General features: G+C 51.7%; 1 protein-coding gene across 1 annotated transcript in view; it reads left to right on the top strand.

The window, feature by feature from the left end:
• Positions 1–15,848, top strand: part of MDGA1 (MAM domain containing glycosylphosphatidylinositol anchor 1) — a 54,908-nt gene that overhangs the window by 36,469 nt on the left and 2,591 nt on the right. The window contains exons 5-14 of the mRNA XM_019753939.2: positions 673–805; positions 1,061–1,330; positions 3,285–3,614; positions 6,433–6,729; positions 7,298–7,582; positions 9,211–9,362; positions 10,233–10,410; positions 10,656–10,679; positions 11,677–11,829; positions 12,567–12,701. Of these exons, the coding sequence (XP_019609498.1) occupies positions 673–805; positions 1,061–1,330; positions 3,285–3,614; positions 6,433–6,729; positions 7,298–7,582; positions 9,211–9,362; positions 10,233–10,410; positions 10,656–10,679; positions 11,677–11,829; positions 12,567–12,701 (1,957 nt within the window). The remainder of the gene's footprint in view (positions 1–672; positions 806–1,060; positions 1,331–3,284; positions 3,615–6,432; positions 6,730–7,297; positions 7,583–9,210; positions 9,363–10,232; positions 10,411–10,655; positions 10,680–11,676; positions 11,830–12,566; positions 12,702–15,848) is intronic.

The raw sequence follows: 15,848 nt of genomic DNA on the forward strand, positions 1-15,848 counted from the left end.
ACAACTCTGTTCTGATGGCAGAAGCATACATTCTGATTTGGCTTCAGACAACCTGGGGCAGACAAAATCGGAACAGAAAGCTCAGGGAACAGTGATAGGGACGGGAGAGTCCCCAAGGCAACATGTCCTTTGGGAACATTGCCGGTTAGGAAAGGCGCCCCCTAGAGGCAGGCAAGTCATCCCTGCCCACCGCTGGCTGGCAGAGTATTTGGAACCATGGGCAGACACAGCAAGAATTGGAGGCAGAGAGGTGACTCCACTTCCCATAGGCCCCCTGTGATCCCAGGAAGTGGTGATGAAGCCATGCTACCAGGGAGGGCTTTCGGAAGTGGCTTTCCTAGGTGGCTGTCAGAGTGTCACTTGTAGCCATGGCCTTTGGAGCCAGTTCCATGTTGGTATGGCTGTAAGACAGAGCAGGGTGCCCTCCATTTCCCAAAGTGGAGAAACTGAGGCCTGGCCCTGGCCAGGGCTACCTCAGGCCCAGAGAAGCCCAGGGTATGGAGAATACAGCATCTGCTGAGGCTCAGGCTCCCTGGGGACAAATGGTGTGGAGGTTGAGAAAGATAGGAACTAGAATAATAATTTGCTTAAGCCTCTGGTGCTGGGTAAATGTGTGAAGGACCCCTGGAGACCCACACAGACTCCTCACAGCAGTGGTTCGCTGTTGCCCAGGGGGAGACCAAGGTCCTGAAACTGAAGAACCTTCGGCCCCAAGACTACGCCAGCTACACCTGCCAGGTGTCTGTACGCAACGTGTGTGGCATCCCGGACAAGGCCATCACCTTCCGGCTCACCAACACCACGGGTACAGGCACTTTCCCGCCCATCCCCTTGCCCACCTGAGCTGACTCCCCACCAGGAGACAGTGCCTCACTCCACACAGGCCTCTAGGCACATCTGCACTAGTGCATCCCCTCCTCCCCTCTGCCTGCTTCCTGCTTTCTGCCCTTTCATCTCCCTCCAGGCCTTTCCCAGCCCCATGGCTTCCCTAGCTCCCTATATCCCTCACATGCAGCCCTGCCTCATGATATCCTAAGACCCCACCTCCTTGTCCTCTTAGCCCCACCAGCCCTGAAGCTGTCTGTGAACGAAACTCTGGTGGTAAACCCTGGGGAGAATGTGACGGTGCAGTGTCTGCTGACAGGCGGTGATCCCCTACCCCAGCTGCAGTGGTCCCATGGGCCAGGCCCGCTTCCCCTGGGCGCTCTGGCCCAGAGTGGCACTCTCAGCATCCCTTCAGTGCAGGCCCCGGACTCTGGCTACTACAACTGCACAGCCACCAACAATGTGGGCAACCCCGCCAAGAAGACCGTCAACCTGCTGGTGCGATGTACGTGGCTCTGGAGGGGTGGGAGGAAAGTCAGAGGCAGACAGGGTCCCTGTCCTCCAGGAACTACCAATGAAAGGGGAGAGGGGCCTGTCTGCTTCCCCTGGGTAGGTCAGATATACTGATGATGCATGTTCCAGGCACTTTTATTTCCCTGCAATTCAGGCATCTGCCAGAAGATGGTAGGACTAAAATTTACCAGAGTAGTTTTATTTAGTGTTTACAGTCTACATATCCAAATATAACCTCAACAGTCCAAGAGTTAGGAAGGGCTGGTGTTGATTACATATATATATGTGTGTGTGTGTGTGTATATATATATATATATATATATATATATATATATATATATATATATATATATATATCATATATATATATGTATATGTATATGTATATGTATATGTATATGTATATGTATATATGTATATATATACATATATATATTTCTTTTTTGAGATTGGGAAACTGAGGTTGTAAAAAGCTACATGTGGACTTCCAGTCTTCAAGAGAAATTTCCTGCCTTATTTTTGTACACTGGTTTCTACATGATTCACTGAGTTAAAGTAAAACTAACACACATTTCCACATAACATATATGTAAATCTTTATTAGAAAAGCATTTCAGTGAGTCTGAAGATAATTATTAAATGTTAAAATGATATAAAACTTGGAGCACGAGCTAAAGAATTACACTTTGCTTACTAAACCTCAGCCTCAGTAGTCAGCAGTAGCTGCTCAATATGATCTTGATTTTGTTATTCTGCTTCATGGAGAAAACTTTAAATTATGAAGATTTAGGTTGTTTGTTTGTTTACTTATTTATTGTATTTTTTAAAAAGATACAGGCTGTTTCCAGCTCTCTAGATTCTGCCAAATTCGATTGAGTCTTTTGAAGAAATGGGCTCTTTTGTTGTTGTTCATCTTTCACTGACTAGTCTCTCTCTGACTCTCATGATAAGAAGCTAGCTCTCTATGACTTTTTACTTAATCAGAGTGAGAAAGAAAGTAGCAAGATTGTGGCTGATGACTATTTTTTCCCTTGATGGTACTTTACCATCAGAAGATTATTTTTCTCCACTGGTTTTCATTTGGCCTTTAAAACCTGGGTTGATGAGATTTCAATTTACATCAAATACTTATGGTCACCTCTTGGGGTGACATACAGCCTGCTTTGCCCAACCCAGTTCTGGTTTATTGCTGTTGTACCAGTCTCCTGTCCAACTAGCACCCAGTATTAAGAGTTCTGTCTAACTCTTGGATTACGTCAATCAATATTCAGATTTTTTAAAAAGGCAAGACCTTTTTCTTTCTAAATTCTGTATTTTTATGTAATTACATGTAAAATGATTGCACTGGACTTTCATTATAAAAAATACACAACGTGTTGCAAAGAGTCAAATCGCACAAAAGGGTAAAATGTGCAAATTAAAATTTCCCTTCAATTCCCCTCAGACCCACTTTCTAGATAGAGCCACTATTCCATTCTGGTGCATCCTCCCAAAATTTGTATTTTACAAGTTCAAGGTTTAAAACAAAATAAAAATAAAGTAGTATAGTTGTTAAGAGTACAGGCTCTGAATTAAATTGTCTGTGCCTTGGTTCCCTCCGTTGTAAAATGGGGACACTAAAGTGCCTCCCTCACAGATTGTGGGATGAGTTAAGTGAATAAACTCCATAAAGTGCTTGGAACAGTGCCTCTCAGTGTATGTTCAGTCAACAGTGGCTCTAATGGTTACTAAACCCACTTTTCTGCAGCGAGCTTTTTTTGAACTTTTAAAAATGCATCTGAGCAAGCAGAACAAGTTCCAAAAAATATAGTGGCTGCCAACCTCTAGGAGGGCCACTTTGAGGGGAGAAGCTGGCTCTGAATGGGGGTGGGACATAGCCACTGGCTTTGGGCCAGCCCAGCCACCCTTCCCTCCCCATCCACCCTTCCCTCCCCATCCACCTATAGCCATGAAGAACGCCACATTCCAGATCACCCCAGATGTGATCAAAGAGAGCGAGAATATACAGCTGGGCCAGGACCTGAAGCTGTCGTGCCATGTGGATGCAGTGCCCCAGGAGAAGGTGACCTATCAGTGGTTCAAGAATGGCAAGCCAGCACGCATGTCCAAGAGGCTGCTGGTGACTCGAAACGACCCTGAGTTGCCTGCTGTCACGAGCAGCCTAGAGCTCATTGATCTGCACTTCAGCGATTACGGCACCTACCTGTGTGTGGCTTCCTTCCCAGGGGCACCTGTGCCCGACCTGAGCGTCGAGGTCAACATCTCCTCTGAGACAGGTGGGCAGCGGAAGGGGCAGCGGGGAGGTGTGAGAAGGCTGGAGAAGCCCCCAGAGGGGAGGTGGGGCAACAGCTTGGGAAAGGGAAGCCAGAGTGGAGAGAATACTATTTGTTTATGCCACACAAATTTATCAAGCATCTATTATATGCCAGGTGTTGTGCTAGGTGCAGGGGGTGGAGTGGTGAGCAAGATAGGCTCTGCCCTCACGGAACTAAGTAGGAAGGCAAACATTTTTCAGATAGTCTCACAAATTTATACCCCTGCAAACTGTGATACATGACAGTCAGGAAACAGTTTCCTAAGATAGAATGTTTGGTCTGAAAGCTGAGGGAGGAGCAGGATTTTATAAGGCAAAGGAGAGCAAGGGAGGGGGGAAGAGAAAGGCAGGCCAAGGCATCAGCATGTGAAAAGGCACTGAGGCAGGCAGGCAAGTGCATGGGCCATTGGGAGAACTGAAGGAAGGAGAATATGGCTGGGAGAATGGAATGAGATGAGAATGGAGAAGTCAGCAGAGGCCAGATTATCCAGGAAGTTTGGGTTTCTATTCTAGTAATAAATAATAATGACTAACATTTATTGAGTGTTTACTATGTGTTCTGATGATTTGATATTTATCTCATTCCCCTTTATGATTTACCTTGTGGGATAGATGGTTTATCTTCAATTTTTAGAGATGAACAAACGGGCTCAGAGAGTTTAAAAAACTTACCGAAGGTAACAACACAACAGTAAGTGGTGGAGCTGGGATTGGAATCCAGACAGTCTGACTGCAGAGCCTTCACTCAGCCACCTCTAAAGGGTTTACACCTTGAGAATGACAGGAGTTTGGAGGTGATGACTTTGGAGAGGGTCTCTAGAATCTCATCTCTAGCCCCCAGCACCTTGCACTGAGGAGCTGGCTGCCTTAAGCTCAGCCTCTTTAACTCTCTGGATCTCAGATTTTCTTCTGTGAGACATTGAACCAGGTGGCCTCGGAGGCCCCTTCCGTCCTGACATCTGCATAGGGAGAGGCCAGGTGAAGCTGGAGGGGGTCAGGAAAGGCTTCCGGAAGGAGACTGACCTGAGCTGGGCTTTAGGAGTGGACTAGGCCTCCATTGATTCCACAAATCTCTTTCGCCCATCACTGTGTACAAGGCCATAGGTGAGGCGTGAGTTGGGGACCCAGACAAATGCCACAGACCCATCCTCAGAGCCCACTGTCTAGCCTGGGAGACACATCTGTTGGGGTAAAGCGGGAATTGGAAGGGCAAACTTTAGATAGGACATAGTTGCTAACGGCAGGATCCGCAGAGTCAGGGGAACATGAGAGAAGGAGTACCAGGATGCCAGGGGATGCCAGGGAAGGCTTCTCAGAGGAGCCATTCTCCATGTGAACATTTGCTAGGTGAGGGGACAAGCCCAGGAGAGACAGGATAGGGAGGCCCTCAAGGTGTATGAGACTTGATGTGTCCAGGGAATATCCCACAGCTGGGACACAGGACGGGAGACGGAAGATGAGGCTGGGGGTGGCAGAAGCCAGAGCACAAGGGCCTTGTTTGCAAAGCCAAGGAGTTTGAGCTTTAACCTGAGGGCAGTGCAGCCTTGGGCGGGGGAGAGGGAGACAGCCCGTTAGCCTGTGGGGACACAGAAGGGTTGGGAGCTGAGATGTTTTAGAAGTCAGGTAATCAACAGGGCACAGGGCTGTTTCCTCCGTTTGGCTCATAAGCCTGATGCTTAGGGCGTGGAAGTTTTTTAAGGGCCTGTGGAAATGGTTTAGACCTAGAAAAATAAATCAATTGGCTCCAAAATACAAAGAAAACTGCAAAATTAAAGCCAATAAATGTATAAATGTTTGTAGAGTATAAATTATACTAACTAGATAACTGGATTTCAAAGTGCCTTGTAGAGTTATTTGCAATTTATATTTAATGTAGGACATTTTAATTTGTTTGACATGATGTGAAATGGGACCCATAGACATCTTTAAAAGACCCTCCATTTGGACAATGTGTCGGGTTGGATTAGGTTTGGCTATGAATAACAGAAAAACCCTAAATAAAAGTGGCTTAAACAAGCTAGCCGTGTATTTCTTCTTCATATTCAAGTGAGCAGTGCCTGCTGGAATGGCGGCTCTCTTCCAAGTCCTCAGGGCCCCAGATTCCATCTTGTATTGCCATTCCATTATCCTTAGCATGTGCCACCTCGTCCACAATGGCATTTCCAGCTGCAGTCATCAACCTGCATTCCAGCCAGCAAGAAGGAGGAAAAGAGGTGCATGGCCTCTTCCTTTAAAGATGCTTATGTTGTCAAATCCCAATGGCCAGAATTTGGTCACCTGGCTACGTTTAGCTAGCCATAAGTCAGGCTGGAAGATACAGTCTTTATTCTGGACGCGTGCTCTGCTAACGCCCAGATATATTATTACTTTGGATGAAAGTGAAAGGATATTGGGAGTACAGACTAGCCATCTGTGATAATACTCCAGAAAGAGAAGAGGATGTCTTTAACTACAGCAGGGCCAGCAGGCAGAAAAGAGCGTATTGAGGAAGGAGATATTTAGTAGAACTGTTTAAAAGGTGGGATCCCCAAAACGTTGAGGTAAGGGGAAAGAAGGAATAGGCCAGCACGACTTCAGCTCCTTTTCCGAGTTGGGAGAGCCTGAGGTAGAGACCAGGAGGTGGAGAGGACCTGGGGAGGTGAGTTCCGTTTGGAGATGCTGAGAGGTCCGTGGGAGGTCTGGAATGGGAAAGAGGCTCACACTTAGGGGTAGGGAAGCAGAAACTCCGGAGCGGAGGCCAGCGGGTAGCTCTAACCCCGCTCCTACCGTCCCCTCCCCAGTGCCGCCCACCATCAGCGTGCCCAAGGGCAGGGCCGTGGTGACTGTGCGCGAGGGCTCGCCCGCCGAGCTGCAGTGCGAGGTACGCGGCAAGCCGCGGCCGCCCGTGCTCTGGTCCCGCGTGGACAAGGAGGCTGCGTTGCTGCCCTCTGGGCTGCCCTTGGAGGAGACCCCGGATGGGAAGCTGCGTCTGGAGCGCGTTAGCCGCGACATGAGTGGGACCTATCGCTGCCAGACGGCTCGCTATAATGGCTTCAATGTGCGCCCCCGAGAGGCCCAGGTGCAGCTGAACGTGCAGTGTGAGTCCTACCTTCCCACTTGGACTACCTCACAAGCTGTCCCTCCCTGCTCTCAGTCAAGCCTGTCCCTTCTTTACCCCTTCACCCACCCCAGTCCAATCAAACCCCCCACTTACTGCTGATACCTCTAAACCCTCCTCGACACCTTGACATATTTTTTTTACAAATAAGGGAAACCGAGTCACAGAGCGGTTAAGCAACTTGTGTAAATTCTTACAGCTAATTGGAGGAAGCGCTGGGATTTGAACCTACAGCCATCTAGCTCCAGGGATCAGGCTCTAAACCCCGACGTTCTGTTGCTTTTCATTACATGGGAGCTGAAGGGGCCATTTGGGGCATGAATAGAGCCCAGTGTAGGAACCATGGCTGGAAAGAATGGCGGGGAAGGGGTAGCAGGTATCTGCAGGTCGGGGAGGTATGAGTGTAGCTATTGCATGGGTGTGTCGTGTGTATCCTCCCTGAGAACTTTGCCAAGGGGGCACGGGAACAAGGGCGAGTGCGTCGCCTCCCCCGTGGGGCGGCTCCTCAGAAACCCCTCAGCCCAGCTGACCGCCGCCCCCGCCCCCAGTCCCGCCGGAAGTGGAGCCCAGCTCCCAGGATGTGCGCCAAGCTCTGGGCAGGCCTGTGCTCCTGCGCTGCTCGCTCCTCCGAGGCAGCCCCCAGCGCATCGCCTCGGCCGTGTGGCGCTTCAAAGGGCAGCTGCTGCCTCCGCCGCCATCCGTCCCCGTCGCCGCCGAGGCCCCCGACCACTCCGAGCTGCGCCTCGACGCCGTCACCCGCGACAGCAGCGGCAGCTACGAGTGCAGCGTCTCCAACGACGTGGGCTCGGCTGTCTGTCTCTTCCAGGTCTCGGGTGAGAATCCAGGGGGTCCCGCCCCACCTAATCACGCCCACTTGGGCCCACGCTCCGCCCCAATTCTTGCCCTGCCCACACCCGGCTTGGGTCCCGCCCCCTTCCCGCCTACACCAGGTTTAGGCCCGTGCCTTTCCAAGACCCGCCCATGCCACCTGGATCCAGCAATGACCTCCTCTTACAGCCCCGCCCATTCCATTCTTGCCCACTCGAGGTCTAGACCTCCTTTCAAGGCCCACCTATACCTGTCCTAAGCCCCGCCCATTTAGCTCCGCCTTCTTCCTCGGACTCAGGCAGCCACGCCCCTTTCAAGCTCCTCCTTCACTACGCCCTCTTTTGCCCTGCGGGCACCATGTCTGGGCCCTTCCCTTTAAAGGCCCAGCCACACAGCGCCTAGGCCCCGCCTACATGAGGTATAGGCTCCACCTCTTCCAATCTTATCCAATCTCAGCTCTCCGCTTCCTGCTGTTTCCACATTTCCCCTCCAACCCCTCCTACACCAGGTTTAGATCCTCCCACTCAAGCCCTAGGCACCACCCCATCTCAGGCGTCAAGTTTCAAGCTCCTCCTTCCTCGTCTTTGGCTCCAGAGGCTGGGGATGGGGAACCTCTTTTCCAGATCGCAGGTCCAGTGTGAGGGGCCTGAGCTTAGGGGAGCGAAGACGCCCCTCAGTAGCATCTCTGGGACCTCGTGGGTGGTCCTGGGACAGCCAGCACACATTTCCTGAGCTGTCTGTCACCTTAGAGTTTCAGGCCCTCCGGTGTCCAGAAATCCCTCTCAGCCTTATCTCCTCATCAGGTCATTCGCAGGTGGGCTGTTTGGGGCTGCAGATGGGAGTATGTGGGTCAGAAAGGGGTGGAGGTCGTGTTGAGGGGCGAGGGAAATGGAGAGGGGCTGACGGGGTTGCCGACCCCTGTCTCTCCTCCTTCCATTGGTAAGAGCCTCTTCCTTGTCAAAGCCGGTGGCAGCGCCCTGCAGAGAATTCCAGGCATGCCTGCCCCCCATGCCACTGCACTCTCAGCTCTCCCAACAGCCCCCGACTGACTGGATGATCCTTTAGCTCGTTTGGATCCCCTCACTCAACAGCAGGGGGCTAGCACCACAGGTCACTGGCCACCTCCCCAGCCCTGACAGCCAGAGGCCCCGGTGACATTTCCCACCTCCTTCCCCTCTCCCCTGTTCTCCCATACTTTCCCTGTCTCCCCACCTTTTTTGCCTCGCTCTATCCTTCTCCTCTCTTCTCTTCCTTATACCTCAATTCCTTGATCCTTCTTCCTGTCTTCCCCAACCCTCTTTCCCTGTGTCTTCTCTAATATCCCTTCTGTCTTCCCAAATTTCTCTTTGCTCTATCTTTTCCTTGGTCTTTCTGCTCCGTTCTCGCTAATACCACCTCTTAAATTCCCAATCTCCCTTATCTCCATCTCCCACCTTCCCTCCTACCCCACCCTCATTCTCCCCAATCTTCTCTGCTATCTCCTCTCCTCACAATATTCCCTTTTCTTTGTCTTCCCCATCCCCTCTGTCTGTTCCTCTCCATCCTCTCTGTCCCCCTCCCACACCTCCTCTCTCTGTGTCTCTCCCCATCCCCCACCCTCCATGGCCCCATGCCCCCCTCCCTGCCCTCTCAGCCAAAGCCTACAGCCCGGAGTTTTACTTCGACACCCCCAACCCCACCCGCAGCCACAAGCTGTCCAAGAACTACTCCTACGTGCTGCAGTGGACCCAGAGGGAGCCGGACGCTGTTGACCCTGTGCTCAACTACAGACTCAGTGTCCGCCAGGTGGGCCAAGGGAGAGACGGGTCTGGGTGCCAGCTGACCGTGGAAGTGCTCAATGAGCCAGGGGAAGGGGTTGGAGATGGGGCTGGAACACACTGACCCTTCTTATAGACAGCTCTTCAGTGTCACAGGGAAAGTGTTCTGGACACAGCAGCAGGAGCTGGGAGGTGCTAGGGACCTGACCCCTCTGGACCCATGTTCTGGGCCCAACCCTGAGAATTGGGCAGGGTCAATGGAGGTGGGGGGGAGCAGAGCCAACTCTGCTCATGAAATGCAGAATCTTCTCTTACCTCAGAAGCTAGCAGCAGAAACTTAAGGCATGAGCTTAAAGTCTCACCCACGAGGTCTCTAGAATGCAAGGCCAGAACCACTATGCTGGTCTTGTGTCCTGTCTATTGACCATGTGGTTCTACCCAGCCCAGGGGGCAGTTTGGTGGCAGGGGTGGGGGGGGGAAATGTGACTCTGGGGCAGACTGCTTAAGCTAGAATCAAGCTCTGTATGAACTTGGACAAGCTATCTCTGTTTGGCCTCAGCTTCCACATCTGTAAAATGGGGGTGAAATTATAATATTCTACCTCTAGGATCATTGTTTTGAGGATTAAATGAGTTAATTGCAAAGCATTTAGAATAGTGCCTAGCACACGTAAAGTATTCAATATGTGTTGCTGTCACTTATTATTAAGACAGCCGTGGGAGGTAGGCATGGAAGGGGTGATTGCTCTATCCCACAGAAACTGAGGACCTGGCTTCCTAGTTCTTTGCTCTTTCTGCTCCTGGACACTGATCCCCAGAGTCATACCAGGGGCTGCAGGGACTGGTGCTCTGGTGGAGGGCATGGCTGCTGAGCTCCTGGGAACTCTCTTTATCTACAGTTGAATCAGCACAATGCCATGGTGAAGGCCATCCCAGTGCGGCGTGTGGAGAAGGGGCAGCTGCTGGAGTACATTCTTACTGACCTCCGTGTGCCCCACAGCTACGAGGTCCGCCTCACACCCTATACCACGTTTGGGGCTGGTGATATGGCCTCCCGCATCATCCACTACACAGAGCGTAAGTGGGGGTGGTGGTGGTGGGAAGGGAGGGCCCATCTTATGCCCAGGGGACCCCCTCTACCTTCCCCACATGGTTGCTGAGCTTGGGGCTCCCCACTATTCAGTGTCCTGCTCTGTCACTGCAGGCCAGGCCCCTCTGGCCCCAGTCTTGGCTCTGGGGACCCTGTCCTCTGGTTCTAAGCTCAGGCACCCTCTGCACAGCTCCACTCGATTCTGACTTGGTTTTCCTGTTTGCTTTCTCAGCCATCAATTCTCCCAGTCTATCAGGTGAGACACCCCCACCCACTTCTCCTTCCCCTTAGGGACACAGAAGCTCTCCTGGTGGGAGGAAAGGACCCCAAGAGAGACCAGAGAGGAAATGCGGTAGAAGCCAGCAGCTGGAAGGAGAAGCAGGGGGGAGCTGGGCTAGGCTCAGAGATGTTTGTATCCAGGATTTATTCTGGGGCTTAAAGGTAGGGGGCAGAAGAGAAGTTGGGGGACGTCTCTAACTCAGGGCCTTTTGTCCTCATGCCGCATCACTCACTATCCCCAAAACAAAGGCCAGGCTAATCGGTTTCCCCTGTTCCCTGGAGCAGGGGGTCCTTCACTTGAGATCCATGGATCCCCAAAGAATCTGTGTATAGAATTCAAGGGCTCCGTGAATCTGGAACCTGGAAGGGTATACACTTACTTAACTTCTCCTAACTTCTAGCAGAAATGTAATATCTCCTTCAATGATGAATGTAGGCAACCACAGTAGTATAATTAGTACTTGTGACTTTGTCATCAGACATCTGATATTTTCACATCACCTTCAAGTTGTTGCAGCTATCTCTAAATGTCACTTACATTCATTAGTATTTCAAACCTATGGCAGTTTATTAGACCTAATACTAGATCTTGTGATTTAATTAGATAATAAAGAAGCCCACTTATATCACAAATTTGTTTAAAAATATTTGATAACTGTATTTCGGTATAATTTATTTCCTCTGTAATCCTTTGTATTTCATTTTATGCATCTAAAATCATTCTGAGATGGGGTCCTTGAACTTCACTAGATGCCAGAAGGGTCTGTGGTGTCACAAAAAGGTTAAGAAGTCCTGCTCTGGAAACAAAGTAGTTCGAGGTCCTGTTACCTAATTTCTCAAGCCCTAGAATCCTGGGCCCACTGCCTGGATGCTTGGGAGCTGCCTCAGGTGGCCAGGGAGGGCACAGCTGGACCAGAGGGCCTGAGAAGGCTGACCCTCTTTGTCTCATCCCCAACCTCCCCACCCCAATGCAGACAACACCTGCCACTTTGAGGATGAGAAGATCTGTGGCTACACCCAGGACCTGACAGACAACTTTGACTGGACACGACAGAACGCCCTCACCCAGAACCCCAAGCGTTCTCCCAACACCGGTCCCCCCACTGATATAAGTGGCACCCCTGAGGGTGAGGGCTTGGCCTGCTGCTAGGAATGGAGGACTACTTCAGGGTTCTGGCCTCAGGCAGTTCCATTCTAATGGAGAGACACAGCCCTGTCCACAGGGAGCCCCAGTTTGAGGGGAGACACAGCCCTGCCCTCAGGGAGCCCCAGTCTGAGGGGAGACACAGCCCTGCCCTCAGGGAGCCCCAGTCTGAGGGGAAACACAGTCCCACCTAAGGGGCCCCAGTCTGAGAGGAGACACAGCTCTGCCCTCAGGGAGACCCAGTCTGAGGGGAGACATAGCCTTGCCCTCAGGGAACCCCAGTCTGAGGGGAGATGCTGCCTTGCCCTCAGAGAGTGTCAGTCTGAAGGGAGACACAGCCCTACCCTCAGGGAGTCCCAGTCTGAGGGGAGACACAGCCCTGCCTCAGGGAGCCCCAGTCTCAGGGGAGACACTCCCTGCCTCAGGGAGCCCCAGTCTGAGTAGAGACACAGGCCTGCCCTCAGGGAGCCCCAGTCTGAGGGGAGGCATAGATCTGTCCTAACAGAGAAACAGGAAGTGCTTCAGTAGAATTAAGAACTGATAAAGGCTGGCCTAGACTCCTGTTCTGTGAGGCAGGGAGGATGGGGTGGGTTGGGGTGAGGCACCTGCCATTCAGACACATAAGACTAAGAAAAGAGTGGTAATGGTGATGGGAAAGACAGAAAGAGGCTTGGGTGGGGTGAGGAGGAAGCTGTTGGTGCATCTCTCCCTTTCCCGCAGGCTACTACATGTTTATTGAGACATCCAGGCCCCGGGAGCTGGGGGACCGTGCACGGTTGGTGAGTCCCCTGTACAACGCCAGCGCCAAGTTCTACTGCGTCTCCTTTTTCTATCACATGTATGGGAAGCACATCGGTGAGTCAGGTTTCCAGGTAGTGTTCCCCAGTGTGTGTTGGGGCTGTGAGGGGCGAGAGGGGTCCACAGGAGGCTAGGGACCGGCCCACATGAGGCCTGGGCTGAATCAGAGATCCTTGGAGGGGGTCTGGGCAGAATCTGGACAAGGGAGGCGGTCCAGAGCCAGCTTCTGTGGAATGATCAAGGCTCCCTGCATCTACCAAAAAAAAAAAAAAAAAAAAGAAGAAGCTCCAGCAGGATGAGACAGGAATCTTGGAGGCAGTGGAGAATTGCATGTATTGAGTGCATGCCAGGTACCAGGTGACATCCTGGGTGCTCTGCATTCTGTGGTCTCATTAGCCCTCATAACCACCAGGTAAGCGAGGTATTACCATGTCATCAGAGACGTTAAGCATTTGCCCAAGACCACACAGCAACCCAAGTCCGCCTGACTCCCTCGAACCCTAACACAGGGTTAGAAGGGTGCTGCTTTGTGAGCTGTGAGAGGAAGTCCTGCTTCGTAAGAGTGAATGTAAACCAAAGGAATGCCCTTTGGAAAGAGATGTCGCTGGTAGGAATGTCACATTAGTAATGAACTCATCAGTGCAGTCATCACTTCGAGAGCCCTTGCTTTGTGCCAGGCGGCAGGTGCTGCGGTGAAAGGAATGCACAAGCTCCCCGTCCTCCTGGCACCTATAGTCGAGTTGGAGAGACAGTCAAGTTAAACAGCTAATTGCACCAGATAGGATTTAGTGGCCCCTGTGACACGTGTCCGCAGCAGAAGGATAGGAGCCACAACAGCTGGTACAGGGACCGACTCTGGGGGCCTGGTTGTGGAAGACTGCGGAGGAATGGACAATTTTAAAATTTTTTATTCATTTGTTTGTTTACTTATTTATGGGAAAGTTATATATTTTGCATGGGTCAAAAGGTACAAAAGGTGCATAATGAGAGACCCCTCCCTTCCCAGTCCTGCTACCTACAGCCCCTCCCCAGAGGCAATCAGTGTACTAGATTGGGGGGAAATTTTCCTGAAATACTTTATGCATATAGAAGCAGTACACATATATTCTATTTATCCCCTTACCCTTCACGCCTCCGCCCCCGCCCCGTTTACACACACAGTTCTGAGCCTTGTTTCACCCTGAACCTGCGTCTTGGTGACCGGGCCTTATCAGGCCACAGGCACGTCATTGTTTTCCTCAGCTGCACAACAGAGGAAATGACTTTAAGTGTAGACCTAAAGGCTCATCATGCAGAAGTGTCCGCAGCTTGTGTGATGGGTCAAGGTGAACCAATGAACTGGAATGGGTGGGATGGAAGGTTCTGTAGCCACTGGGGCCCCCAGACCATTCAGACCGATGAGGTCACCCACGGCTGGGTCTGGACTTTGTGAGAAGCTCCTTTGGGGTGGGTGGGGTGGGTCACCAGGACTGCCCGCTCTGGCCAGTCCACTTATTTCCATCTGGCTTCCCCAGCTGGAGTAACTGATGCAAACCAGTTCTGCTTTGCCCCAGCCTTTCCCATTGTTAACACTGAAAGTTTCACATCCCAGGCAAACCAGGGCAGTTGGTCACTTGATCCCCAGCTCAGGAGGGGCACTGGGGACCAGCTGCCAAGAGGAGCGGGTTGGGTCCAGTAGGGCCCTGGGAATTCAGACCTTATGTGCTGGGGTGCCGGGGTATCTGGGAGCAGTGGGGGCTCCCGAGCTTATTCACTGGTGGAACAAACCAGTCAATGAATGCTTCCTGTGGGCAGATTTGATCCTACCCGAGGAAGACCCTGTAAGCAAAGGAGTGGGCTGCCCTGTCCCCAGACAGGACTGCCCCGCGGGGAGGCTGTGGAGACCCCTGTCCAGGGCGTGCTACTCCCCTCTGCCGTCCCCTTCTGTCACCATCTTCTCCAGGTCTCCCATCCCTGATCCCGACCCTGCCTGCTCCTCTGACCTCATTCCCTGCTGCTTTCCCTGCTGCAGAGAGGTTTGCGCATGATGTTCTGCTGGCCTGGAACGTTCTTCTCGTCTCGTTCAGGTCTCCTCAGCAGGGCCCTGCACCCCATCTGAAATACCTCTCTGTTCCCTGCATTATTTTCTTCATAACGCTTACCATCAGTAGAGCATAAGCTCCAGGAGGGCAGGGGTCTTTGTCTTATTCACTAATGTATCTCTAGTACCTAGAACAGTGCCTGGCACATAGTGGTGTTCAATCAGATGATTGAATGAATGAATGAATGAATGAATGAATGAATGAATGATAGGGAGGTCTGGGCTTGATGAACCCTGAGGTAACTTCTTACCCTGAGAGTCTATGAAAATCCTGATGACAGTTGTGAAAAGTTCATTCACCATTTAATTATTGAGAACTGATGGCAATTTGACGCAAACTTTCCCTCAAGGAGTCAAATAGGGAGAAGCTATGAATCCCCGTAACTGCCACACCCCTGAGCAGAGAGAGGGCTGGGCTTGGGGAGCTGTAGTTTAAGGACTCAGAGGTCCCAGGAAGCATAGAGGACTCCCAGCTCAAGCCTAGGAAGACTTCTTAAAGGAGGTGATGTTTCCGAGAGGCCTTGAAGCACAGGATGGATTTGGCCAGGGGGACATGGTAGGGGAAGGGCATCTCAAGCAGTGGGAATAGCCTGAGCAAAAGCCCAGAGGCTGGAAAGTTGGAGTATGTCCAGGCTCCAGCATACAGTTCCATTTGGCTTTGGAGGAGGTGAAGACAGGGAAGAATTGCAGTGAGTAAGCACATCCTTAAGGGAGACTGGGCCCTGGCTGACCCCTATGAGAGGTTGTCAGAAAGCCTCTGAGCAGGAGGTCTTGGAGCTTATGGGGTACTCAGAGAAGGGGGCAGAGATTCAATTTTAATTTGAGCAGTGAAAATGTGGGGTTTCTCCGTTAGGGTCCTTGGGACAGGGTGGTACAGGAGGAAGAGAAGTCATGGGGATTGAGGCTGGACCCCAGGGAATCGGAACAGGGGTAGATCTCTAGGAGAGGGAAGAGAGAGTGGTCCTTTTGGAGCTGCTGGATAGACTGGAAGGCACTTGGGCTTGGGCTCTGCTGACGCCAGAGTGTTACCTCCTGGCCCACTGGATGCTGGCTGCAGCCTTCTCATGGCACCATCTCCTGGGGAGGGTCCCCCACCCAGGCCTGGGTCTGCTGTCAGGCGAGGG

This window comes from Rhinolophus sinicus, linkage group LG05 (assembly GCF_036562045.2).
Source record: "Rhinolophus sinicus isolate RSC01 linkage group LG05, ASM3656204v1, whole genome shotgun sequence".
NCBI lineage: Eukaryota > Metazoa > Chordata > Mammalia > Chiroptera > Rhinolophidae > Rhinolophus > Rhinolophus sinicus.